The 26,752-nt window shown below is 42.4% G+C and overlaps 1 protein-coding gene and 1 long non-coding RNA gene across 3 annotated transcripts; both read right to left on the bottom strand.

The window, feature by feature from the left end:
- Nucleotides 1-2,041: 2,041 nt before the first annotated feature.
- On the bottom strand, nucleotides 2,042-4,685 carry LOC147601963 (uncharacterized). The gene is made up of 3 exons (XR_015257548.1): nucleotides 4,443-4,685; nucleotides 3,208-3,422; nucleotides 2,042-2,884 (listed from the first exon to the last, which is right to left on the bottom strand). It is a non-coding gene; the product is annotated as an uncharacterized LOC147601963 (long non-coding RNA).
- A 6,512-nt stretch (nucleotides 4,686-11,197) lies between these two features.
- RBM17 (RNA binding motif protein 17) lies at nucleotides 11,198-26,508 on the bottom strand. 2 transcript variants are annotated; one of them, XM_086744620.1, is made up of 12 exons: nucleotides 26,444-26,508; nucleotides 24,372-24,512; nucleotides 22,696-22,812; nucleotides 21,627-21,793; nucleotides 19,477-19,574; nucleotides 18,580-18,636; nucleotides 16,685-16,826; nucleotides 14,601-14,752; nucleotides 13,802-13,875; nucleotides 13,330-13,428; nucleotides 12,926-12,998; nucleotides 11,198-12,782 (listed from the first exon to the last, which is right to left on the bottom strand). In XM_086744620.1, the coding sequence occupies exons 2-12, from the start codon at nucleotides 24,492-24,494 to the stop codon at nucleotides 12,679-12,681; spliced, it is 1,206 nt and encodes a 401-aa protein (XP_086600746.1). In that variant the 5' UTR covers nucleotides 24,495-24,512; nucleotides 26,444-26,508; the 3' UTR covers nucleotides 11,198-12,678. The 2 variants fall into 2 exon arrangements, with proteins under 2 accessions (XP_086600746.1, XP_086600754.1); XM_086744628.1 differs by having other exon boundaries at nucleotides 19,477-19,571.
- Between the last annotated feature and the right edge of the window lie 244 nt (nucleotides 26,509-26,752).

Genomic DNA, 26,752 nt, shown 5'->3' with positions numbered 1-26,752 from the left:
TCAGCAAGCCCTGATGCTACTCCACAGCCTGTGAAGCCCTGCTTGTGTCCTTCAGACTCCTTCCACCCCTTGCTGGAGGCTGCTGAGCCCCGCTTTGTGCATGGGTTCTTGCACTGCATGGCCCTGGCTTCTCCTTGCAGCCGTCCCAGTACAGCTCATGGCTGAGAAATGGGGAGCAACTAAAGGTAGAGGGAGGAGAGCCTGGTGCTGCCCCCTCTTACTCGTGCGGGTATCTACCAGTGATGGTGCCTGTGAAGGACCCGGCCCCAGGCGGGCAGGAGCAGGCACAGGGCTGGCACCTCCTGCGAGGGTTGGCAGCTTGACCCAACGTCTCCAAGCATCCTGGATCCCCAGGGCATCGAAGAAGACATGCTGTCATCTTGCTGTTAAAACTTTTTTCCTCCCAGTTGTTGGCCTCGTTCCCTGTCTACCGCCCAGGAGCTCTGCTGATCCACCCCCGGCAGGAAAGGGAGCCCTACTCTAACCCGGTGCTGTAATCCACAAATTGAATGCTGCTCCTTGAAGTGATGAGCCTCCAAATCCATAAAACACAAAAATAGATTGTTAGTTTTATTGCCCGGGATAAATGCGGATCAGCAGTTCATCTGTGGAGGAGTATTTCCAGCACATGATTCCAGGGCTTGGCAGAAGAAACACAACGCAATATACTCAGGGTTAAGACCAGTCATGTCCATCAAAATCCACACTTGGATGCTCATGTCCAAATTTGCTGTCCATAACATCCCCCTCAGTGCCTGCATAGCTTGGAAGGTGCCTAAGTCCTCAGTTGTTTTTTTTTCTGCAACATTGATCTGCCCTGGACACTGTCAGTTCAGCTCCAAAATCTTCCAGGTAGGAGCTTTTCAGAGCGTCATAGGTGCAATCAGGTCCTGTATTAGAGGCTGGTGGTTAAGGTCCACATTAAGGTGCTTTCCTGGTCAGGGAGGCAGAGAGGCTTTGCCATCCCCTTGGCTGAAGTGGTGCAAAGACTTAAATAACCCCTGGGCAAGCATCCAGCCTCAGGGCAGGTGAGTGGGTGGACGGCTGCTCCTGCCGTTCCAGGAGAATTTTGGGATTATAAGAGGTGGTAGCTGAGCAGTGAAGCACTTACTTCTCCCCTGCATCCCTTGGAGAAAAACAAGGCCAGTCACCATGGATCCAGCTGCTCCTCAAGGGAAGAGACTTACAAGCTACATCCTCTATTGAATCTGGTCCTCAGGAAATCATCTGCTCTGTCAATATCTTTATCAATGGTCTGGACAAGGGGGTCGAGTGTAACCTCAGTAAGTTTGCAGACAACACCAAGTTTGGTGGGCGCGTTGATTTGCTTGAGGCTCTACAGAGGGATCTGCACAGGCTGGATCAATGGGCTGAGGCCAACTGTATGAGCTTCAACAAGGCCAAGTGCTGGGTCCTGCACCTGTGTCACAACGACCCCATGTAATGCTACAGGCTTGGGGAAGAGTGGCTGGAAAGCTGCCTGGCAGAATAGGACTTGGGGGTGTTGGTCAACAGCTGGCTGAGTACGAGCCAGCAGTGTGCCCAGGTGGTCAAGAGGTCCAATAGCATCCTGGCTTGTGTCAGGAACACTGTGGCCAGCAGGACCAGAGGAGCGATTGTCTCCCTGTGCTCAGCACTGGTGAGGCCACATCTCAAATTCTGTGTTTTGGGCCCCTCGCTACAAGAAAGACATTGAGGTGCTGTAGCATGTCCAAAGAAGAGCAACAAAGCTAGTGAAGGGTGCGGAGAACAAGTCCTATGAGGAGAGATTGATGGAACTGGGGTTGTTTAGCCCAGAGAAAACGGGTCCTCCCCTCTCCCTGAGGGGAAACCTTCTCACTCTATACAACTATCTGAAAGGAGTCTGTAGCAAGGTGGGTGTTGGTCTCTCCTGACAAGTAACAAGTGATAGGATGAGAGGAAATGGCCTCAAGTTGCACCAGGGGAAATTTAGGTTGGATATAAGGAAAAAATGCTTCACAAAAAGTATTATCAAGCATTGGAACAAACTTCCCATGGAACTGGTCACCAACCCTGGAGGTATTTAAAAGACGTGTCAATGTGATGTGTAGGGACACGGTGTAGTGATGGACTTGGCAGTATTAGGTTTATGGTTGAACTTGATCTTAAAGGTCTTTTCCAACCTAAAAGATCCTATGATCCTAAAGTGAATAAAGCATCTGGTTGATAACTGGGATTTGCTCCAGTTGCTCTGTGCGTTGTGCTAGAACGATCTCAGATGGGACTATCCTTGGTCTCCACACATCTGTTCTGTTTTCCCCATGGGCAATTTCTAGAAAGCAGCTTCCAAGCTCCAGTCAAGGCCATTGTGGGAACTGGAACACCTTGTTACCTCATTCCTTATATTAGTTGCTGTTGGTTTTTTTCCCACAGAAAGCACCTCAGGCAGCTAAATGGTGCCAGGCAGTTTAAATAAACAGGGATGCCTTCAAACATAGTCCAGGGATTTCTGGTGCACTAGGATTTTCACCTCTTACTCACTGCTCAGCATATTTTCTTTCTAGGATCTAAAAAGAACAACATACAAGTAATAATAATAATAATTTGAAAGAAGCTGAGAAGCAAGCTAGTCTCAAAACCAGGTTTAGATTAAACTAAACAAAATATGGTCCAGGCTGGTGAAATGAGGACAGCTCTCCTCTTGGCAGAGCACAAATGAGGGGCTGCGATGGGCAGAGAGGGCAGCGGGTGGCTTGGCATCACCTGAGGTTTTAGGAACAGGTTGGGCAAACAGGCTGGGAACCGTCTTAGCCAGTGCTGATCATGCCCTGGGGCTGAGGGATGGTCCAGATGGCTTCGCCAGATCTTCCCAAGTGCTGATTTCCATGGGAGAGGCACCGGCAGCAGCGATGTTTGTGGGCACCTTTCCCAGCCAAAGGAAGCAAAAGCATGATTTAATGATTATTAACATTTTAGTGGGGCTTTTTTAGTTAGAACCAACACAGCGAAGAGTCCTTTTACCTTTCTCCCAGGTTTAAAACCTGTATTGGGCTGAGATGCTGTGTCTGCAGCCCTTGGCTTCATCCTTAATCCCAGAAAAACCCTCTTTGGCTGAGAAGGAGATTTAACTTGCCTCTTCCATCTTGCCCCGAATCAGGCTTTCTATCAACGGGACAGGAGATGGGATGCTGTGCCGGGCTAAGTTGCATTTCTGCATGAACCTAAGAGAAGCAGAGATGTCTTTACCTGTACAAGGAGCTATGGATCTTCGTATCAGTGATTGCTCAGCCAGGAAACCAGTATTGAACTGCCCTCCCTTTCCAGTTAGTGATACGATAAGATAATGGGTGGTAGCAGTCTGTGAGACAACAATGTGGATGCTTTTCTGGGGTTGGAGCCATGCAGTCGGTTCAGCCCGAGAATCAGTCACAGGAATCTCCTTCACTTACGAGGGCTGTAGTCTACAAGCAAATAATAATGCAAACAGCTCATTTAAAATATTTATAACATTTTGAATGGATTGCGTGGCACAAACCCAAGAAAGACGAGGGTGTTCATAATTGCTGGCGCTGGGTATGTCATGGGACATGCTTATACGATCGATTGGGCTTCTGTAATCCTATTTTGTCCTTTGAGAAGATGCCTGAGTGCCCAGTAGGCTCTTAGCCTCTGGCCTCAGCCCCTGGGTTACACATTGCTGGAAGGTGCCGCTTTCCCAGGCAGAATCACGCCCCTCATCCCACTGCTCAGCCGGTTTCTTGCTGAGCCGCTGCTCTTACACCTAAGCCAATCTCTCCCAGCTCTCAAGGTTGTACTTTAGTGACCAGTCGCTGACCGTCAGTGAGTTGTTTATAGCCTCAAGGTTTCTGTTTTCAGCCCATGCCCACGTTTTCAAGGCCTTTGCTAATCCTCCCAAGCCAAAGGCACCTAGTACCGAGCTCCCTTTCACATGGCGAGCTCTCCCCACGTGTTGAGTGCAAGCCTGACTCTTCAGCCTTGCCAGTTTAGCAGAAGGGAAAGTCGCAAAGAGGCTTGTGGGCTTTCGCTAGCAAAGGCAATGCCATTTCTGCTGAGAGAGCAGGCAGCCCAACCAGGTCATCAGGGCTTAAGATGCAGCAGGGACTGGGAACAAACAGCTTTTGGAAACTTTCCAGCCAACCCACATACACTGCAGCCTGACCTAGACAGATTACTTTTTGCTAACTGCTGGTATTAGAGCTGGCATCTTCATATCACAAAGATTAGATGCTCTATAAAGGTGTCGAGACAAGACTGGATTAGAGAGATGCAGGACAAAGACTTAGGACCAGGTGCTCTTGGTCCCTTGCACAGCTCCAGGTGCTGGTCTCCTGTTTTACACACAGTCGTCAGTTTTTGTGTTTTGGAGAGAAAGGTCCCGGTAAAGAACCAGACAGCATTTCCCTGGAGTGATCTGCATGCAGTAATTACTGCAGCAGCACCACCCGCTGTCGGAGACATACCTTGGTGGCTTTTATGCAGCTGTCGGCTCCAGCAGGTTTCTAAACGTGATTTTGCTCTTCCCATGCAGGAAACTGTCTCCCCTCCATTGATTTCCATGGCTTTGAACTGCTACCACACACCCACCTGGCACTGAAGAGAAAATGTCACATTTGGAAAAACCATCTCCATCCTTCTTCTGATGCATCAAGAGTGAAAACTAATCAATTCTATTTCACACAGTCCAAACATGGTGAGGCAAATCCTTGCCATACAATTCAATCCCCCCCCCCCTTTTTTTTTTAATAAGAAAAAGGAAAGTATTTATTGATTTTATTATGCCAGCATCATGAGTTTCTTGATATAAAAACTGACAGTAGCCTCAGGTTTCCAGGCTTTTACATTCTCCCAAACTTTGCCTGCAAAAACGCTGCAGGAAAAACAAAGACCATCAGGCTTTGCCCATGAATAAAGTGACCTGCTGGAATAAAACTAAGCAAAACACTTCAAAATGATCAGGTAGAAAGCAAAGTGAAGAAAATAGGGGGAGAAATACATTAATAGCACTGTGATGGCTGGAGATATTTTCAGAACTTACTTGATTTCCTTATTAGCCCTAAACTCCTGACTTCCCTGGAAGAGCTGAGCCCTTACAGGTGAACACGATACTTCTGGGACAGCATAGAATCATAGAATAGTTTGGGTTGGAAGGGACCTTTAAAGGTCATCTAGTCCATCTGTGGAAGCAATTGTGTTGTTACATGGGATGGTGTGCAGAGCTTTAACTGGTGCAGTACAGGGAGATGGGCTGCATGTTCCTGGGTCTTCATCTTAAATTTGTTCTTCAGGCAAACACTTGAACCCTAGTTTGAGTATACTTCATTGCCATATGATTACATCCCCAGAAAGGTCTTTAAATTTTGCTGGGCGAGTGCATCACCCTCTCGTACAAAGAGGGAAGAAGAGTCATCATGGGGAATTGCTGCAGCCCAGATCCTCTCCCAGTGACAACCCTGCCTCACCATAATTGCAGAGTCCCAGCATTTTCCTCAAGTGCCTCAAATGACACGAAACCCACCCGTTTTCTCTTCCCATTGTCACAGGAGGAGCAGGTGCTGGAGAAGCTTTTGTGTTTCACTGGAGTATCATCTGAGTTTTGGTTCACAGTTGTTATACGAGTTTTACAAGTTCAAAGCAGCAAAGTCCAAAAGAGCTACTCAGCTTTCTGCCCATGGCAAAAGGTGGAGAAATCTGTGATGAGTTGAAGACCTTTGTCTTGGCAGGACCACACAGATTCCCGAGCTGTTGATTTGCTGTAAGTTCTCAAGTGGAGGCTAGAGATCACACCTTAGAGAGTGGGAGAAGAAAAACAACTCAAGGGCTATGAAGTGGCAAGATGCTTAAAAAGTGCTTTGGAAAAAAACACAGTCTTGCTACAGGGGGAATAAGAAGCAGAGAAGCAAGGAACGTGTTAGTCATCTTCCTGGGAAAGATCCTGGTTTTCATATAGCTGAGGTTGTCTTGGGCTTTAAGCACGTGCTGCTTAAAGCATCCTTGCAAAATCTCCGGCGCCTGCTTTAGCTAACCTCAGAGTTAGCTTGTTTGTCTTGTAAACCAAATGCAGTGCTGGAGAGAGCGTGCTACAACTGCTGGGAGATGGGCAGGCAAGCCCCAGCCTTCAGGCTGGCCAAAGCAGGGCAGTGGGGTGTCCTGCACAGGAGACACGCTCTGGCGGGAGCAGAGCTTCACTCCCCCATCTGCTGCTGCCCACACCTATGGGGCCGAAAGCTTAGGGTGTATTAATGCTGTTTGGATGTAAGACTTAAGGCTGTGCTCTTACATTTCTATACTAACAAGAATGAAATGCAGCACAAATCCCAATGCTTTGGGATTTCCCTGTTTCCCAACACTAAAAAGAGAAGGAAAAGAAAGGAAATGCCATAAAGCTGCAATCATGAGCTCAGCAGGAATGAGAAATCAGAGAAAGCAGGTAGGGGAAATAAAATCCGCAGAAGTGTGTACACTATCCATCTCCAATTAATTGCAATGTCTTCTTTGGCTTTCACCTCTCAGATCTTCCATTGCAGCTTTTCCACCTTCACACTCATTTTCTCCACCTTGCCACTAACTCGCTGAGTCGCATCTCATGTGACACAAAAGATTTTTCGCAGTAAATAGGAGGTAAAATCACCCTGGACATTCAAAGCAAACAGCATATCTAACGCATTAGCCTGCAGAAAGGTGATATTACCATCTTAAATGCTCATGTAGAGAGTTTCAGAGTTCACAGTTCCTTTGGTGAGGAGAAGAGAGGAGCAGCTACTCGTTTGTTGCTTCAGACACAAGACATGAATATCTATGGTTACCTCTAGACCTGCCCAGGGGCTACGGTCCATAGGCTCTGGAGCTGTCTGATGTTACAAACAACTCACGTAATTGCCAGTTTTAATATCTTTGAAATATCCTATCATCCTCATTGTTGCATAAAACATCACTGCAGTCCTTTGAGGGAGAGGTTCAGTTTCAAGCTCACTCTGCAAACGCGTAACAGGCACAGATGAGAGACTCTCCAAGAGATCTGTCTCCTTTTACACACAAACCAGTTAGTCAGTCAGCCAACACTTCAAAATACCCAAACCTCTCTCATCCACTACTCTGAGCACCAGCACTCCTACATTCACAGCTCAAACAGTTGTTTCTCCAGAACACCACAGCACGTCAACATTCAGAAAAAGGAAAAGTAGGTGTGTTTATCCACTATAAACTACATCACAGGTGAAAAACACCTGCCTGAAACGCAGTTCCGGGCCAAAGGAGGACAGAGATGGAGTTCACATATTAAACATCCAATGTTTATCACATGTCCTGCCAGGAGCTGTCTGACCATCTCCAGCTGGACGTCACAAAAAGTCCCTTCTACGGCCATAACCAGAAGTCATTGGCGGTATGTGAGCAATGTTCTGCAGGAGCTGCTTTGTTCTTTCATGGTCACAGAGCACCAGGCTTGCTTCCTGCAATAGGAATCAACACAGAATAAAGCATTCACATTTTAAGATGAGCTCTCCCAAAAAAGGTCTGGATCAGGTGTACAGGATTCAAGAGGAACCAGTGCTGGAGTCTTGGGGAGCAGAAGCCTCTGCTCACAGGGCACATGCAAGGACCAGTCTGTATTTCTCCTGTCTTGTAGTCTCCATCACTGCTCAGCATAGCAGAAAGCCAAGTCTCCTGGCTGGCAGATCCAGAATTTCACAAAAGCTCAATTCTTTCCTCTGGCACAGGGGTGAAGCCCAAACTCAGGCACTGATGGCCACCAAGCAGCAGCTGGAGTCTGGCTAGTGGGTGGTTCTAGAAGTGGTGGTGCGACAACCCACCACAGTGCCTGTCTCTCTTGAAGGGTCTCCTTCCATATAGAGATGCAAATGCAAGGTTTAGAAATCCAAACAGCACCTGAAAAAACACAGGAGTTTTCAAAGTAGCAAACAAACCCTCCAGTTGCGGGCAGGCTGTAAACTCTAATTGCTCAGCTGATGGCAAATTAAGACAGTACACTGCTAACGCAATAAATCCCTATTCCTTTTTTAAGGACAACAGCCTCATCACCCAAAGGCACGAATTCTCCTAGGGAGTCAATCATTCCCACACAGTACTGCACTTACTGGTACAGAAAGTGCTCGCAAGCAACACAGCAAGTTCTGCACAACCACAAGCAGTTCTTGCTTTATTGGGAAGAGGGTTATAGTCTTGTACCCAGTCAGGAACACGTTATCAGTGCTAGTTGCATCTGTAAGCAGCCCTCAGCTGTATGGATGCTCTTATTCTTTTCTAATTTTTAGAGAATTTTCATTTTTTTTTTTTCTAAGCTTCTGGAGCAGCTGATTCTGGAAAGTGAGGAAAAGAAAATAATCAGTAGTAGTCAGCATAGATTCACCAAAGGCAAGTCATGTTTGACCAACCTGATAACCTTCTATGACGAAAGGACTGGCCTCGTAGACAATGGGAGCGCAGTGAGTATTGTCTACCTGGACTTCAGTAAGGCTTTCAAACATTGTCTCCCATAAGATCCTCCTCCTAAAGCAGCTGTTGAAGCATGGGCTGGATGAGCAGACACTGAGGGAGACTAAAAACTGGCTGAATGGCTGGTCCCAGAGGGTGGTGATCAGTGGCATGAAGTCTACCTGGAAGCCAGTAACTAGTGGTGTACTCCAGGAGTCTATACTGGAGTACACCACTCCAGTGGTGTACTCCAGTACAGTCCTGTTCATCTTCACTAATGCTCTGGGTGATGGGGCAGATTGTACTCTCAGCAAGTTTGCAGATGACACCGACCTGGGAGGAGCGGCTGATGCTCCAGACCGTCATGCTGCCACCCAGAGGGACGTCGACAGGCTGGAGAAACAGGCTGGCAGGAACATCATGAAGCTCAAAGAGGAGTGCAAAATCCTGCACCTGGGGAGGAACAACTCCAGGCACAAATGTGGTTTTTAATTTAATATGGAATGAATCTGAGTCTTGCTCAGGGCCTCTTGCAATAAGTGTTGTAAGGACACAAAGTACTCCCTCATTAGACTTCTGCTTGCGGAGCAAGAAAGATTTAAGAGGTTTAAGAATCTCTTTGAAGTCTTTAGTATTTTTCCTTCTATCTTTATGAGAACAATGTGAGATTACAATGCACATTTTCCCCTGCATAGAAAGGTAAAATACTCCAACACACTCAGATAAACCTACTACAGGACCTTGTTTTCAAGATAAGCATCTCAAAATGAAAGTGCTTACAGACTGCAGCATGCAATTTACACCTCCTCAGCTAAATTCACTTCAGAATCCAAAGTCCAAGGCTAAGAGCACTTACCATTTTCTGTTGTTAAAATAAAAAGCAACTCCATGAGGAATAGTGGGTTTTGGTTGCAAGTATAGTGCAATAGGGCGTAATCTCAACTCTCCAATCAACCTCCTGCATGACCTTGGGCAAGACACTTTTTCCTGTCTGCCTCCCTCCGTCTTTGTACGGCTATTCAGACAGCAAGTTATTTGAGGCAACGGCTCTCACCTTTCATATACTGGCGAAGCAAACTTAGATTTTGACAACAGTAATGTTGAAAATGTTCCCTGTGAGTTTGAGCTCATTAGATTTCTTTAGTCTGACACTGAGTAGGCAAGTGATAAACCGACAGCTGAAATTCAACATAGGTTAAGCGCAGAACAGCACACGTAAGAAAATACAATCGTAATCTACGTGCATAATGATGGGCTCTGAAATAGCTGTTACTGCTCAGAAATGAAACGCTGGGGTTATAACAACCATGAAAGCAATCACAACCTTTCAAGGCACCACACAAAGAGAAACAAAAACATTATTGCTTCAGACCACAGTTACAAGTACGTACATTACAGAAAAAGGTGGGTGCGCAATTTCAAGTATGCAAAGACAAACAAGTAGAACTTTATAGCTGTAACTAAGAACTCCAAATTAAGTGCTGCTGAGCCTTTTGAGAGGGCGCCGATGAATCATGTCAGGAAAAAAATGGATGTGTAAGCAGGAAGAGTTGGCGGTGTTAAATAAAAAATAATTTGAGAAACTACTAGAAATAGAAAAAAGTCAGTAACAAGTTTCCAGAGGAGGTAGGAAGTAGGGAAATAAATTCAGAAAAAAATTTTTAAAGACATGCAAGATACAGCTATACCTGAGAAAGTCTGACCCAACAGAACAACACAGGCTCAGTGGAAGAATGTGCACTGGCAAAAAAATGCTTCCTACTAACTGCCTTATCTGTGACAAGTAAGGTCTGACTAAGGACCCCAGTCAGCACGTCTGATCTTTTTCAGGTTTCCACTTCTGTGGAAATGTGCTTGCATTTACTGCGGCAGCGCCTGGAGTACAACGGCTTACAAACTGGGCTCCAGCGTTATGGGTTTGTACAGCACCCACCAAAATGAGAAATCACAAAAAGATGGAACTAAGGCAATGGAGGTCTGCTAACACTTCAGAAGGAGGTATGCTTATGCCTAGCGACCCCATCGCACAGAAAGAGACTTTTTTATTTATAGCATGATCTCCTACACAAAAAACTAAATGAACAAGTCATCTCCCCTGCATCTCCAGGGGTAACCTTTACCTGTAAGTCTTCAACCACAATAAGGATTTTTAGAACTAAATGGTTAAAAACTTGCCAGTAAAGCAATTCTTAGCAAATGGAAGACCTCCAGCTCACCCAATTGGAAGCTCAGAAACTGGTATTATGGACAAAACAGCAGAAGAGCTGGTAATAAAACATAAAAAATAGTCTGTATACCTTAGGAAATGCTTACAGCTAGTCACTCTGAACAGAGGCATTTGCTGAAATAAGAATCATAAACAAATCATGTTGCTAAAAGCCAGGCCATATTTCAAGCTAAGTTCAGATCATACTACATCTGTTATCAGCGCTTAACTTTCTACAGCATGCTACTCAAATTATTTGACACTTACAAGCAAATCTATGCTAATTCATATTAGGCTAATTTCTTTGTTTTACTACAAAGTAGCAAAGGCCTTCAAGTGTTGCTCAAGGTCAAACAGAAAACTAACAGCAGAGCCAATAAGAGTTTAGATTCTGTTATAGCCCCAAGTCCTGCAGTTTTAGTATTAGTCAGGCCGGTTCTCCACCTCTGCTGCAGTGAGGTTTTCTAATGTTGGATTACAGCTATCGCCAACGGCGGCACACGTGGTGTAGAAGCAATTGACTCTGTGGGAGGGCCTTGTGCAACAGAAGAGGACAGTAAAGAAGCCACACACAGTAGGTAAAATACAAGTTTTTTTTAAAAATCGTTTTGTGTTTTACAAGCAAATGTTTGTACAGAGGTTGGTGGAACACAAGCGGACAAAATAAGCGAAACACAAGACGAAGGGTTCGTCATATAGATCTGCAGCCAAAACTTTTAAGAAGGGCAATAACTGGAGATATTCACAGCGTTGATCAACTACAGGTCTATACTCCCTCCCCCCAATACATGTGTATAACAGGAAAAACACATCCAGCATCAGCTTTTAAACAGCTAAAACGTCCTCAGAGCTCACTTCGCTTTTAGTATCTGTACAATTCTAGGTGCAATGGAGCACAGAGACAACTGCCATCATTGCACGGCCACCTCTTGCCAACTCTTTGTTGCATACTGTTCCCAAGCAAAAAGCAAACATAAAATCAGGAGCCGAGTGCTATGTATTGTTTCACATCAGATTAAAAAAAAAGAGTTGTAGTGTTTAGTAGTTTATTTTGTCAACTCTTCAGATTTTCATAAGAGAATTTTCTTCCATTGCCTCCTACTTCAAAAACTTTCACTGACAGTCCTTCCCAAAAAAAAAAAAAAAAAAAGCCCAACCCTGATGTTGTTTGACCCCCAATATAGATACAGAGAGCAAATGCCAGGTTTGAATCAATTATACAAAAAGTTAGTTACCTACGTGTGACATTAAAGGAAGTGAGAATCCGACAGCTGGCCAGAGAGAAGAATGAGTTTCCCTCAGTTCTACCTACAGCATTTCAATAATGACCTGTAATCAGTTAACTCTGGATATTTCTAGCAAAGACTGCCCGACAGCACGCAGCTCCTGCTAAAAGTCCACTCGTTCTGATGCAAATGGCTAAGCGCTTTAAACTCCTTCCCTTTCCCTGGGTGAAACGTGTATTTTCTTTGGATTTGGGAAGAAAGACAGACTCATTCCTTGTTACTTTAGTCTCCATTCTGGCATAGAAAGTACTGTCCCAGAGTCAGAAGAGAACAAACTAGCTGCCAACTGTCCAACGACCCCAAATCACTCTGGCGTGCAGATGGAGGACTTACGAGAGCAAGGCTGTAACTCTGAGAGACACCATCAGGGAAGAGAAGCATAACAGCACATAGTCCTTTTCCAAAGCTTCCCACTTATTGTGGATACAGCAGAGGGACTCCATGATGAAGCACCAGAACAAGGAAAGCAGGAATACAGACAAAGCATCTCTTCAGCAGTGGGTTTTCCAAAGAACAAAGTCATCTGAAAGCTCAAAAAAACAGGATCCCCAGAGCAATAAGCAAAATTGTGCAATTCCAAAACACACAGACGTGAATCTGAACTTTCAAAGGGCTTTATATTACAATAACGTATGTCACAACGAATGTGAAAAATCCATTCAATGAGGCTTGTTTCCAGTTTGCTAGGAAAGCTACTTTTCTCTTCTTTATTCCCAGCCTACTGCTGAAAACATGATTGCCAAAACAGTGACACCTCGAGCTAGATTTTGAAAATCAAACTTGCTCTGCCAGATCCAGTACTCTGAACTTGTCCAGGTTGTAGAAACAAGCCTTCACGACTCTGCCTCCGAAGTATCTTCCATTTAGATCCACAACAGCTAGAATTTAAGCCAAGAATGGGTCAGCAAGCAATTCAAGAAAATAAACATTTCTTTAGCTAAGCAGTTTAATCAGTGAGACTGTTTAAATCTCTCTGCAGAAGTTAACTCTGAGGTTCACAGAACACAATTTAGTATCCTACCTTTGATGGCAGATTCAACCCGTTCAAACTCTAAAAATATTCTTACAGCTTCATCATCAGGGGCACCAGGAATCTGAAACAAAACAAAACAAAAAACCCAAACCCAATAGTAATTAGAATGGTAGCAAAAATACAGTTTTAAATTGCTGTTCCTCACAAAAGCAGTGAAGAGACAACAATAAAAAGGTTCCAAAAGCACAATACCCAGAGATTTTTGCCCAGTTGCTGACATTAAAAGCTTGTATCTCATAGATTTGGAAAATACAGAACCATAATACAGCAAAGGACCGTGAGCGATGTTCCAATCTATGCCCTTTCTCTAAGGCAGTAACAGGTGAGTCAGGAGGAACAAGTGCCCTGCTGACTTTCAGAGGAGCCAAAATGAGAGACAGATTATCTCTTACCTCAAAGATGACACATTTCCCAACCTTGCCGTATTTTTCGCACTCTTCCTTAGTTTCAACTTCTAGATCTTCATCCACTTCCCCAGCACCTACCATGTTCTGAAAGTCAAAAGAATAAACTTGACTCACTGGATGTAGTCTGTGTAGATGACTATGCAGGCAAATCACAGATAGACGCAACCGTGACCAGGAATGCTTCAAGCTTCTGTTTACCAGTCAGGAGCCACGGGAGGAGACAGTTCCCAAGTACTAAGACATGGTAACTGTATAATCTAAGCCCATGTTGATTTACAGTCACAACCTGTATCTCAGGAAGACACAAATTTTCTCCACAACACAAAGCACCATGTAGTTGCAGGACAGAACCATTCGAACTCTACAGAGTCATTCTAACAGGAACATCATTTTAAACAATTCAACCAGTCACGTATGCTGCAGACACCGAGACATGTTCCCTTTACTCTCAACTTACCCTTAGTAAGACCACTTTAGTTGGGCATTTCAGTATCTCAGTCAGTGGGTTAGAATCCGCTTTCTTGCCCGTTTCTGTTATAAAGACAGAACAGTGAATCATTAAATAATTTAAGATTAAAGCTCATTTAAACCTCATATGGGGCCTTTTATCAGAACCTTACTGTTATCAAATAATGGAATAAAAGTCACAAAATTTAGCTTCACTGGTGAGGAACAGTCATTCAGAACTCACAGCTATTTGGAAGGATAAGCAGCAGAAAAATCCACTGCTACAGAACGTGAATTAAGCTAGAACACTGACAATATACTATTTCTTCAAGGGAAATCATTCATAATTTCAGAATTGTGCTAGATCCCCACAGAAGTAAAAATGAGGTCTCCTGACTTCCAACACTTGTGCTTAGGCAGAGGAGTGGTTCTAATAAGCCCAGATGTTGTCTCTAGACCAGGCAACAGCAGAGAAATGAGGGCAATATCCAAAGCACACGATAGGGAGAAAGCCAGCAGGAGCAGAGCAGGATCATCCCTTGAAGAGAAGAGGCATCTAAACACTAAAGGAGAATAACTGATGGAGGAAGGGGAGGATGAGCTAAACAAAATTAGTAGAAGACCACTTTAAAAAAATATTAAAAATATGAACTTCCACAAGAAGGAATATGAGTCATTCTTCCAACTCTTAACCAATACTTTCTGCAAGGACAGATGGTAAACAAAAAATCCAGGAACTTCCACTCAGCCCAAAGTATTGTTTTTCTCTGACCATTTTTCACCAACTTACTGGTGTAGGACAAAATTACCTTTCTCTGTAGAATCGCCAACGATGATCTTGCCACCCCTCTTGCTCGTTTTCTCTACTGACAGTGCTGTACTCAGCCCCTGTTCATGCTTTCCCAGCCCCTGGCCCTCTCTGAAACCATACTTCTGCATGATTTTATGAGCTACTGTCCCTCTGCAAAAAGAAAAAGCATCAGTTAGTAAAGGTCTTATACAAAACATTAATATTGCATTTCTCCTGAGCACTCAAATATTCTACCTCCTAAAATGTCACTACCCAGACACTGAAAACATAAGAGCTTCTACATGACTTTACAATCTAACAATTGTGAAGATGAAAAGAGCTACCCCTGAATTACAGACAGAAGAGTCATCAGAGAAGTTGACTAAATAAAATTGCTTGTACTTTCACAAATACAACCCAACTTCCACTAGCAGTGCAAGTCATCATCACACACTGTATAGAATCATTTGGGTTGGAAGGGACATTTAAAGATCATCTATTCTAACCCTCCTGCCACGGGCAGGGATGTATTTCACTAGATTAGGCTGCTGATAGTAAATCACAAATCAGATCAGACGAAGGACTATTTAGTACAGCTTCTTATCTTTGTCAGTGGCTGGTATAAAAACCTTGAAAGAAAAGGCAAATGCGGAACAATCTATTCCCCACATTAGATCACATTCCACTATTAATTCAAAGTTGGCATAAGCTCCAGAGTACATGGCTTTGCTAGCCCTTCCTAAAAAAAATATCTGGATATCTTCAGTATTAATTACACCTTTCTGAATTTTCAAGAATGTACTGAGGCAATAAAGTCCCCAAGCTATTTAAAGGTACCTTTTTTTTTATAAGTACCTTACAAAAACCACCTCAACTGACAGGTTTTGCAATTCCCACTGAATGAATATTTAGAATCAAAACATACCTACACGTGTTGACATTTCTTTGGAGACCACAGCTAGATAGGTTGAGACACAAAAAAAACATGCCATGGTATACTAGTTTAAACTACAGTAAATATTCTATGCTCAGTCACCCCCATTTTATCAACAGGCACATAAGATTACACAGAAAACACAGGATCAGTGACTACATGACTATTTTCTAAGCATTCTGTATAAAACATACAAAGAGTTTTAAAAAAGGCCATCAAGTCTGGCTATGTATTGCTGAAAGGGTAAAACACTAAATCATAGAATAAACAGTAGGCAACTGTGTGGTCAAAGTAAGGCAGGCTAGGTCATATTTTCAGCACTTCCCTCAATGAAGCGACGGCCTCAGGGTATTGCTAATGAGAGATGGTAACAATGCATAAAGCGGGTCAGCAGTACTGAGTTTGGTTATCCTTTTTCTGGACAACGGAAAAAAAACCCAACCGTTTTTATGAAAAAAAATGGATCAAAAATTGTCTCCAAAATGGAGATCTAGTGTAGTAATGTAATACACTACACTTCTATGTCTGTGTTCATCCTGGATACAGTTTTGATTGAGGCTGCATTTCCACAACACTCAGAGGGATTGCTGAGACCACCACAGTTAACCATTACACATTTCAAGTGAAGTCTCTAAGCTGTTTTTAGCTATAAATTCAACTTCACTTTGTTGCCACAGTAGTAACACAAGCATTACACACAATGCTAATCCAAGGCAGAAAAGCAATTTGCAGCCACAGCTGCTACGTTCATGCAAATATGCTTTGAATTTTGAACAAAGCAAGTAGAGCTGAAACGATTTGCCCACTGGTATGCAGCAAATTTAAGACAAAGCTGGGAAAGAAATCTAGAGGAACTAACATGCCATCTGTGTTTTCCTGTATATAACAGTAGCTCGGCTTGTACAAGCCATAAACACTTTATACCAGAGTGTGGCTTCAGAACTCACTTAAAAGCACAATCTTGAATGCAACCACCTTAAATGCTCTTCTCTCGATTGAGTAAATTCACTGCTTTTTCTATATCCTGCCAGTCAGGACAACACACAGTCACACTAACCACATACATGCAATGGGTTGCATCCTTCTCTATCGACAAACTATTTTAACTTTTACTTTCCACCATGTTCTAATGCCTTTTTTCACAAAATGTGCATAAGTCAATCATTTACCCCATGTTAGCAAGGAAAGAGTTGCTAGGTCCCGTGGGGGAACGAGGTCTTTCTGGCTCATCATACGCCGGAGGAGGAATAGCTGCTTTGGAAGACGGTGCCCGAGGTCTCGACTCTTCTTCAAATGGAAATGATGCTACAGCTGAAGAAAACAGAGACATTTGCTTTTTCAATAAAATAATAACAAACTATGAAAAAAGCCTTCCACAGAAATCCAAATCAGAAGAATGTTTCCTCTGCACATGCTGCTTTAACATCCTCTCATCTCTCTCTCAGAAACAAGATCTGAGTTGTTGTTCTGGATTTTCCTCACAGGATATACAATGAGTTTATATCCATAGATCTGTAACGCATTTATTAACCTCTTATCAAATGGAGAAAAGAAATATTAAGAAGCCACCTGCACGACAACAAGTTTATCCAGACAGAGGACAAGGTAACTTAAAAGCTCCATTCATCAGCAACAGAATTATGACAAAAAAGCACACAGCTTGAGGCCTGTAAAGAAAAGTACTCTGTATGTTTACACAAAAGAGACATCAGTCTATTAAAAAGAATGAATGCAACTCGAAGCAAAGTATTTACACAATTTTAAGAGATCTCACTGACAATTTCTGAACTGAAACTTTTCCTAGGAGACAGAGATATATCTCCCATACTGATTAGATTACTAAACTATCTTCCACTGACAAGTCAAAGGGCAAAATATAAAAAGTCTACAGAACACTGAAGAAAATACGCAGAACACACTTTTGAATGTACTCATGGACTTCTAGACTGACTACATTTTAGATTATTTTCTTGTGAATTAGTGCTTCTATCTTACCAAATAAAGCGTCAGATGTGAAGTTTGGGGATGCTGTATGAGGAAAAAAATCCCTATTTAAGCAGCAGATGGACTGGACTACGGGACTTCTGCTACAGCAATAGTTTCTCAGGTTTTTCCAGCCTAGATTTGAGCATCAAGCAACAAGCCATAGAAAGGCTTCCTTGCGAGATCATGTCACATTTTGAAAGCTCCCCCCCTCAGGATATTTCTACTATTTCCAGCCTGTATTTACTTTTCCTTGACACCACTCAATTGCTCTTAATTATTTACTCAAAACAATCTCTTTCTGTTTTTAATGTTTAGACACTCCAAATGCTTTCACTATTATATCACTCACTTACTCCGCCAAGCCTGATGTTAAAAATTTGAATATTTTCATAAATAAAATCAGTACTCCCAGAGGAAAGTTTACGTGCATAAGATCATTTTTTTCCTTATTATTTTTAATGGCACACATAACATGCTGTTCATTATTTTAATTTTAAAATGTAAGACAATTAGACATGCAAAAAAATCCGACCAGTTTTGTTCTTACAGCACGATTGTGCCATCTAGTGGACAACTGTAATCTTCAAGCTAACTTCACTCGGGGAAATCCTAGCACATGCACATCTCTTCAGCAGATACTGGATCCCCTCAAAACTTAGAAAATTCTGTCTGTAGCGCATAACCCCTTCAGAAAAGGTATTCATAAAGTACCTCCTAAAGCAAACGGTAATGGAAGAATTCCCCCTCCAGGCTGTGGAGGTTTCTAGTCTACCCAGAGAAATCTGTCTGCAACATTTCTTCTTACACATCAGAAATGAGTAACCGAACATGGTTTAACAGGTCAGCTTGCCAAACCACTTCTCTAGCAATACGGAAAGAAACCTTCAGAACAGAGATGTGATGCACAGTAGCATTGCAGGTTCCCCACAGCTTCACCCCATCAACAACAAAAAACAGTGCAAGTTTTTCTGCCGCAAAGATCATACGGGAAGAGCGGCACAACTTAACTGAATGGAAGGCTGAGCGAGAAACAAACACCACTGCTAGGTTTTAGAGAACAGGATTTTGGTGTACTTACGCTCTTTATCCTTCTCAACAAGAGAAGTAGGTGGTGCAATGGCAGCTCCTCCCATACCTAGGAGCAAAATGGAAGAGAAGACATTTGTATGATTAGGTTCTGCTGCTCAGAATCTTAACACAGCTGCTGGCTCCTTACCAGCCAACTCTTAACATAGCTATCTATCAACAGAAAAGTAGCAAGAGAGCACTCTGAAGTTTCAATAGCAGTAAACTACAAATGAATGAAAAGCACATCACGGGAGACATCAAACTGCAGCAATGTACTACATATTGTGGCTATCATAAACATATTTCACAGGATTTCAAAATTAAAGACTACAGCAAAACAAATCTTCAGTTCTAAAACTGCTCAATCAAACCAAATGCAAAAAAGATCCTCTGTTCAAGATTAACCGCACTTTCAAAGCAGTAAAGTACAAAGACCCTTCCATATTTTGAGTAATATTCTAATGTACTCCCAAACTTCCAAGGCAGAGCAAATATTTCAAGTGTCCCATCAGAAATGTTGTTTTTTAAAATAACAATAGATCTGAATTATTTACTGTAACTTTGTTGCTGATAAAGAATAAAGTTTAATTTTGTTTATGCAAAGATACATCTCATCACTCAGATCCACATCTTCTAACTAGTTCTAAGGGCATTCAAACAACAAATGCAGGGAAAGCAAGCTTTAACAGGGAAAATTCAACTGCGATTCTCATTTCTGCATTACAACAGTTAATGGTGTAATAAAATGCTAGGTTTATTCTAAAGGCTCAGAAATAAAAGTATACTTCTCAGATGAGAACAGAGAAATACAGAATACATGAAACAAGAACAGGATTGTGAATTTGCCACTCCTCCCCCCTTTTTTTCTCTCCTCTTTCTCCATCAAAAACATAGACAGCTCCCTTACTTCTTTTTCGTCTCTCCCTTTCATAATCTTCATCTTCGTCAGAATCAGGATCTGGTCTTCTTGAAAACCCACTGGCTTCATGTCTGTCTTTACGTCTTCTAGGAGACACAGTAAGTTAGGATAAGAAACCATCAAAGTTAAATCTTTGCTTTAATTTGTGATACCACCTTTGCAGCGTGAATTATACTGCTACACTCTAATTGGCATTTTATAATGTCTTCCGTGAAGGTGTAAGTAAACACCTTTACTTTTTGTTTCTTTGCTTTTATGCTCATAGAGTATTTTTTGTAAAATATAAGATGAATTCAAAGGAAGATTATTTTCCACTTGCAAGTCAGCCAAGGAGAATGTATGGAAATGAGGAAGTATCTGAATAGATCTAGTCCAAATTGACTACAGCAACTGAATTAGTACAATGGAAGAGGTGTCGGATGGAATTGATAAGAAGGTAAGAGATATTAATCAATCATCCTGCTTTGAACAGAATCCCTTTTAAATTCACCATCACAGGCTATACAGAGTAGTATCATTTACTCAGTCAATTAAAAAAAACCCATCACGCTTAAATTATCAGATCATTGAGAAGCTAGAAATAAGATTCAGGCAAGTCTATTAAAACTTTTAACATTTAGCTGAGAAATGCTTCAAGAATTGTTTTCACTCCACCATGATTTATTGTGATTACAAAACTACTCCTTTTAATACTTTTTGAGAAAAATACTTTTCCTTTTTCTAAAGTTAAGAGCACAGCTTGAGGTCTAAATCTGATCTCATTCCCAGCAAAGCCAGAAAAACTGCTACAAGATGCTAAAACCAGTACTACTATGGAACGATGAAGATATAACTGAGAGAAGACAGAAAAGTCCAGATGACCTGAGGAGGGCTATGAAGATGATCAGAGGGCTGGAGCACCTCTCCTGTGAGGACAGGCTGAGAGACTTGGGGCTGTTCAGCCTGGAGAAGAGGAGGCTCTGGGGAGACCTGATAGCAGCCTTCCAGTGCCTAAAGGGGGCTGCAGGAAAGCTGGAAAGGGACTTTCAGCAAAGGCATGTAGTCGTAGGACAAGGGGTAATGGCTTTAAACTGGAAGAGGGTAGATTTAGATCAGATATAAGGAAGAAATTCTTTCCCTTGAGGGTGGTGAGGCACTGGAACAGGTTGCCCAGGGAACTTTTTGGATGTCCCATCCCTGGAAGTGTTCAAGGCCAGGCTGGATGGGATTTTGAGTGACCTGGTCTGGCGCAAGGTGTCCCTGCCTCTGGCGGAGGGCTGGAACTGGATAATCTTTAAGGTCCCTTCCAACCCAAACCGTTCTATGATTCTATAACTAGAAATGTTAATTAATTTCCACAATCAGAATATCACTCTTGTAATTCCATAGACTTCAGATGATTCATACTATGATGAAGCTGGCTTATTCATTTTACTTACAATAAGCAAATACAATCTTACTGCCTGGCTGGCAGATGTTTCATCACCTATTCCAATGGGGCACTGAATCTGCATTCAGCTTCTTTAATGTGATTAGAGAGATTTCTTATTCCAGGGAAAGGGCATTAAGATAATTAAAAATAAGCAGTGTTTTCTTTTGTTTAGAGACAAGATAGTAATAAATACTCAATTAACTTACTTAAATTGAATGCAAAGTATTAAAAAAGAAAATGCAACTATGCCTCTCAAAGGCTGTGCTAGCTACACCTTTAAAACTGATTGCATTCATCTACCAGTTAGGAGTATTTAAAAGTAGAAAGGTTTATCTTTGAGTGTTGAAAAGTATTTCTGTAGTCAGGTTATACTGATAACAAAACTCTAAAATACCTGCAAGGTTAACGTCTGAAAATGATGGATGTAGTACCCAAATACTGCTGCTACTATCAAAATAAAGTCAATGTAGAAAAACTTGACCTGTCTTTCAGCCAAAGAGGCTGTAAACATGATAAGTCTTACAATTTTTGCACTGTTAGGCAATTTTAGCAAAAGCATTACAACATATTAATTAAAACATTGTGCTTGTTTCTACAAGCATACAGTATTCTTCACAAAACCTTTAAGAATTTCCCCGAAACTGTTAGAGGGATAAAACTAAACAAATTGATGTGTCAACTCTTTATAAAATTGTCAACATATCATGAGTTTAAACAAAAGCCTTACTTTTCTCTTTCTTCAATCTCTTTTTGCCTCTCCAGCTCACGCTGCCTCTGTCGCTCCTCTCTTTGACGTTTTACCACTTTTTCATAGTCATTTGGGAACATGGGATCATACTCATCCGCCAAAGGAATCAACACATCTCCCGCAGAAAAACCGCTAGGTACAGGATCCTTAAAAAAGGAAAAGGAACTTTTTCAGCTGAGATCTGAAAAAATCCAGTGGGACACCAGGAGTTTAACACTTCCTTCTCACTCCCAACAACACAAAACTCAGTTCTTGACTTCTGTAATGGCAGGTGAATCCTAATCTCACTGGTGCTAGAAGAAATCTCTGCTTTATTTAAAACTAACATATCACCCAGATTCCCACTCACCCAAATTTATCACCCCCATCCACTCCCCCTGCCAAGAACAAAGCAGCAGCAAATCAGCACGAACAAGAATTTTTCAAAACCCATTAATTCATTATTAGAAGTATTATGGTATCTTGCTGTTGCAATCAGCTGCAAGGGCTCCTCCCACACAATCTCATCAGTCATTTTCATCATCTGTTACTAATATAACACTGACACAGGTGCACATACTGTTCTCTCATCTGAAAGAACTATTTCAGAACCATCACCTCTGAACACATTTCAGGGAAAAAGCTTCTTTTGATTCCTTACCATGACAAATCAATTTTAGAAGGTTAGGTGGCTTTTATTTTTAAGTTGATCGTTATACGGGTCCCGTTCCAACACTGGTGCAATTACAATTACATTAATTATTTACCTGACCAAACTGCTGTCTTGCAAAGTACTCTGAAGCTGTCCAGGAGAAATACGCTAGGAACACTTCATTTTAACTGTGTATTAACTTTGGTAATTCCATGTTTTACGACATGGAAGTCCGCATAAAGTTAAAACGTTCACTAATTAAAGAACCTCTGAGTAGAGGAAATAAATTTGAAAAAATGATCACTTATTTGACAACTAGGAAAGATGACGAAAAAACAAAACCACAGACTGCAGTCAAAGAATTCCAATTCCAAAACATTTGTTAACAGCTGGACTGTTTAACTGCCTTGGTCTTACCTTTAACCCAGCTGCTACATGAGGTGGTGTGTCCACAATCTGTCTCTCATCAGAAGAGCTACCTCGTTTCAGGTCAATCACGGGAGCAAGGACTGTTGTTTGTTTTGTTCTCTGACTCTGAAAAAAAATCACCAAAACACAAAATGTCTAGAAAAGATAACAAAATAGTTTTCTAAAAAGCAGCTTTCTTTAAATATGTGCAGCTGGTATATGTGCAGCTGGTATATATATATTTTTTTTAACAAGGATGAAAACCACTGTCTCAAATTCTTTACTGCACAAAGCTCAATGTATAATTTCTCTTCAGTTTGTCAACATACAGTAATTCTCAACATTTCTAAAGAACCTTGACACAGATAACTTAGTTTATGCCATATTTTAGTGGTTGCAAAGGCCATGCATTTTTGGGATGGATACTTGCCAACTATGGTTAAAGAGCTGCTACACAAATACAGATCTGATGCCAATATTTCAAAGCACGCTTCAGGGAAACCAGTGCATACCTTCCCGTTCTCAAGCGAGTGAGACCAGATATTGTTTGTAACACGCAGTAGAACTTACGGTGGTAGGTGAATGGTCCTAGGTTTGGACTATGACCAGAAACACACATTAAAAATTCAGATAACCTCTTTAGATGAGTTTGAATCAATTGGTTTGTTTTGTTTTTGTTTTTTTTTTAAGAAAGGGCTCAGACTTATTCCGAAGATCCATTGTTCTTCCTATTTTACTATGTGATAAAATGTAGTAATCTATTCCGAACTCTGAATTTTCTGATCCTATTCTATCCCTCTGTTAGTCTATGCATACACTGCATATCAGTTACACAGACAAGAGCATATCTGATACAGTAGCCATTTAGATTTCATTCATGCAGGTTGTTCCAATTATCAACTAAACCCTGCTCTCAATTTTAGCAGCATAAATCAGGAGTAATTCCAGTGAAAAAATGTTCTCCCTACTTAAACATTTAGAATCTATGCTACTCTTTTTTAATTAAGTACTCTCTCTCTAGAACCTACACACCACAAAGAACACGTATCCTGCCTGAACCAAAATATCAGCACTGCTTAAAGAAAAAGGGTAAAACCGTAGCAACAGAAAGAGAAAACGGCTCTGTCACAATTTAAGCGCAAGGAACCAGCCTGCACTCCTTTTCCCTTTCGTGGGGAAAATACTGGAAATACTTTCTACAAAAATTTCTAATGCATAATGCTTTGCACTTTAGCACTGAAAGTCTTCCAAATTGCAAGCATAAAACCATGCAAACACGTGAACAATAACTGATGCAAAACGTCAAGAATGATCAACAGCCGGTAGTGCGAAATATCAATCACAGTATGACCTTTACCTACTTTAAAAAGAAAAGTTTAATATAATTATCTTTGAAGTTAGATTTGAAGATCAGCTTTCGGCTCTGCTAGTTAAAAAATCTGAGGTTTGCAGCACACACGTCAGTTCTTCATTCAATTTTAATTTTTCAAGACTCCAACAGACTTCAAGAAACACGCATCTCATCTTTTCCCCCTGTGGTTTTGCTAAGTTCCTCACGAGAAACTCATAGACAAAGCCTGGCAAAATTACCCCAAATCAGTATCCTAAGGTCACAAACTTTCCTCAGTGCTCTGAACACAAAAGCAGTTTGAAAAATAGAAAGCAAATACACAAAGAGACTATACCTTTGCTTGTGTGAGGGCTGCTTTCTTCACCTGCAACTGAGACTGTAGTAGTTTGAAATTTTTGGACCAGCCTTCTGTTTTAGAATCGCTGGTCTCAACTCCCAAGTCATCGTAAAGTGACATTTTCTCTTCAATTTAAAACTAAAAGACAAAAGAAAAAATCCAGATGACAAAACAAACTTACGTTCAGGGCTTATCTGCTACTGGTTTATACATGTTTGTACATTATATCTTTATAAACCTTTTTTTCAGAGCCAGGGAAAATTCAAATAGGTAACATTTTTCTGGTTAGTAACAGATACATGACTACAGTAAGATTGTTTAAAAGTAACTGTTTGAAAGGTAATTAATACTGTTCAAATGTTAACAGGTGTTAGAAACCTCCTAAAATTACATTTGCAGCATTAGATACCAATAATTTCAAGCTTTGAAGAAGTGTTGGGTTTTTTTTGTGGACCAGCTATAGTCCACACTGGTATCTTCAGGTTCACAGAGAAATTCAACATTAACTATAACACAAGCCTCAAGACTTTCAAAATCAAACACAAAGGAATTATTGTCTTTGCTGACTTTAAAAACTATCCACACAAACACATCAAATTCCACTATTCCACACGTATATTCCACACGTCTTAAATTCCACTATTTGACGCATCGCTGTAGAGGAGTATCTTTCTTAAACTAAATTTACTTGCCAGAGTATTATTAAGTCACTATTTCCACAACATTTAAAAGGCTCTCAGATACACAGAACTTACATCTGCATAGACAACACACACACATATATATAAAAAATTAGCTAGGTAACAAAATCAATAACATGACACGAAATGTATCCCTTTGATATTGCATCTGACACGAACAGAAGAAAATTTGAATACAATGAGAGGTCTATCACCTGTGGAACAACCTCTAAGTTCATTATTTAGTCTCTGATGGGCCCAGATTACACTATTTCCACCCAAAAACTTTTAACTTCGTAATTTACTGCAGTCTCAAACATGACTGATTTATGGTCTACAGCGGAAGTTTACAGACTCATTAGCCTGACAGATACTTATATTTATATTTGTGGGAACCTGCCCAGCATACAGGAGATGACTGTTGCTACAGATACAATTTATACGCATTTAAACCTTGGAAAAAGTCTCAGGTGCAGTGGACCTGACACTATATTCCAACTCCAAAAGGTGGCAAGTTCAGCAAAAAAAAAAAAATTAAAAAACCCCAACAATTTAATCCTGCAGTGGAACATGAACAACCAGGACTCAGCAGAACACAGTTCACTTCAAGAAAATGGAGAAGGTTGCACTCATTGGAGAGTATTACTCATATATTACACACTGGAACAGGCAGCCCAGGGAAGGTGTGGATGCCCCATCCCTGGAAGTGTTCAGGGCCAGGTTGGATGGGACTTTGAGCAACCTGGTCTAGTGGAAGATGCCCCTGCCCATGGCAGCGGGTTTGGAACTAACTAATCTTTAACATTCCTTCCAATTCAAATCATTTTATGATATGGGTACAGGGAACAAAACATACAAGGGAACATTACAACGCATATGGGAACTGGATGAGGACAAGGCACTATCACAATTCCCACCCGCCACAGAGAAGTAAAGTTTATGCAGTAGGCGTGCAGCTATTCTGGGGTAGATATACTGCACTTGGGGTACGTTATGCTACGCGTATGGACAGAGGGAGGGTGCTGCCATCGCGGGAAAGGGGCTTTGTGCCTCAGGGCCTGGAGGGGAGAGGGTGCACCGCGGCCAGGGGGGCACAAGGGAGCAAAGTAAGAGGGCTGTAAGCACGCTAACAGACAGAGCGGGCTGTTATCGCCGTTCCCCACTCGGACGGAAGGGGCCGAGACTCGGGCCGCAGACGGGGGCTGAGGGGCCCTGACACCCCGCCTCGGGCCTAGACCCCCTGGGAGGGGAGCAACTAGACGACCGAGGCCGCTGAGGGGGAAAAACCGCCCGCCTCCTGCTCTGCCCTGCCTCCCCACACCCCTCCGCAGCCCAGGACGACCTCCCCGGGCAGGCGCGGCCGGTTCGGGCCCTCCGCCCGCCGCTCACCCGTCACCGCGCCGCCGCCGCCATGAGCCGGCCGCTGAGGCAGTCGGGAAGGGCCCGCCCGCACGGCGGCCGCGCCTGCGCACTGCGGTCCGGCCGCTCCGCCAGAGGTCGCGCACGCCCAGCTCGGCCAATGGGCGCCGAGGGCGCTGCGGCAGCGCCGCCATTGTACCGCCCCCTGGCGGCGGGCGGACTGCGCAGCACCCCCTCTCTCCCGGGCTCCTTCCCGCCCCGCCCGCAGCGTACCCCAGCTCATCGCCTGGAGCTGCGGGCTGGGGGAAGGTGCTCTGGTCCCGAAAAGGAGGGTCTGGA

This window comes from Chlamydotis macqueenii, chromosome 1 (genome assembly GCF_036417535.1).
Source record: "Chlamydotis macqueenii isolate bChlMac1 chromosome 1, bChlMac1.mat, whole genome shotgun sequence".
NCBI classification, from domain to species: domain Eukaryota; kingdom Metazoa; phylum Chordata; class Aves; order Otidiformes; family Otididae; genus Chlamydotis; species Chlamydotis macqueenii.
Note: the sequence above shows the minus strand (reverse complement) of the source record. Positions and strands in the feature narration are given on the sequence as shown.

What these genes read in the sequence shown, in the direction of transcription:
- RBM17 (XM_086744620.1), bottom strand. Translation starts at nt 24,494, where the DNA reads ATGTCACTTTACGATGACTTGGGAGTTGAGACCAGCGATTCTAAAACA. An exon ending in GAGATTGAAGAAAGAGAAAA is followed by an intron (nt 19,575 to 21,626) that starts GTAAGGCTTTTG and finishes TGTGTCTCCTAG; the next exon opens with AAGACGTAAAGACAGACATG. An exon ending in AAGGGAGAGACGAAAAAGAA is followed by an intron (nt 18,637 to 19,476) that starts GTAAGGGAGCTG and finishes TTTTGCTCCTAG; the next exon opens with GTATGGGAGGAGCTGCCATT.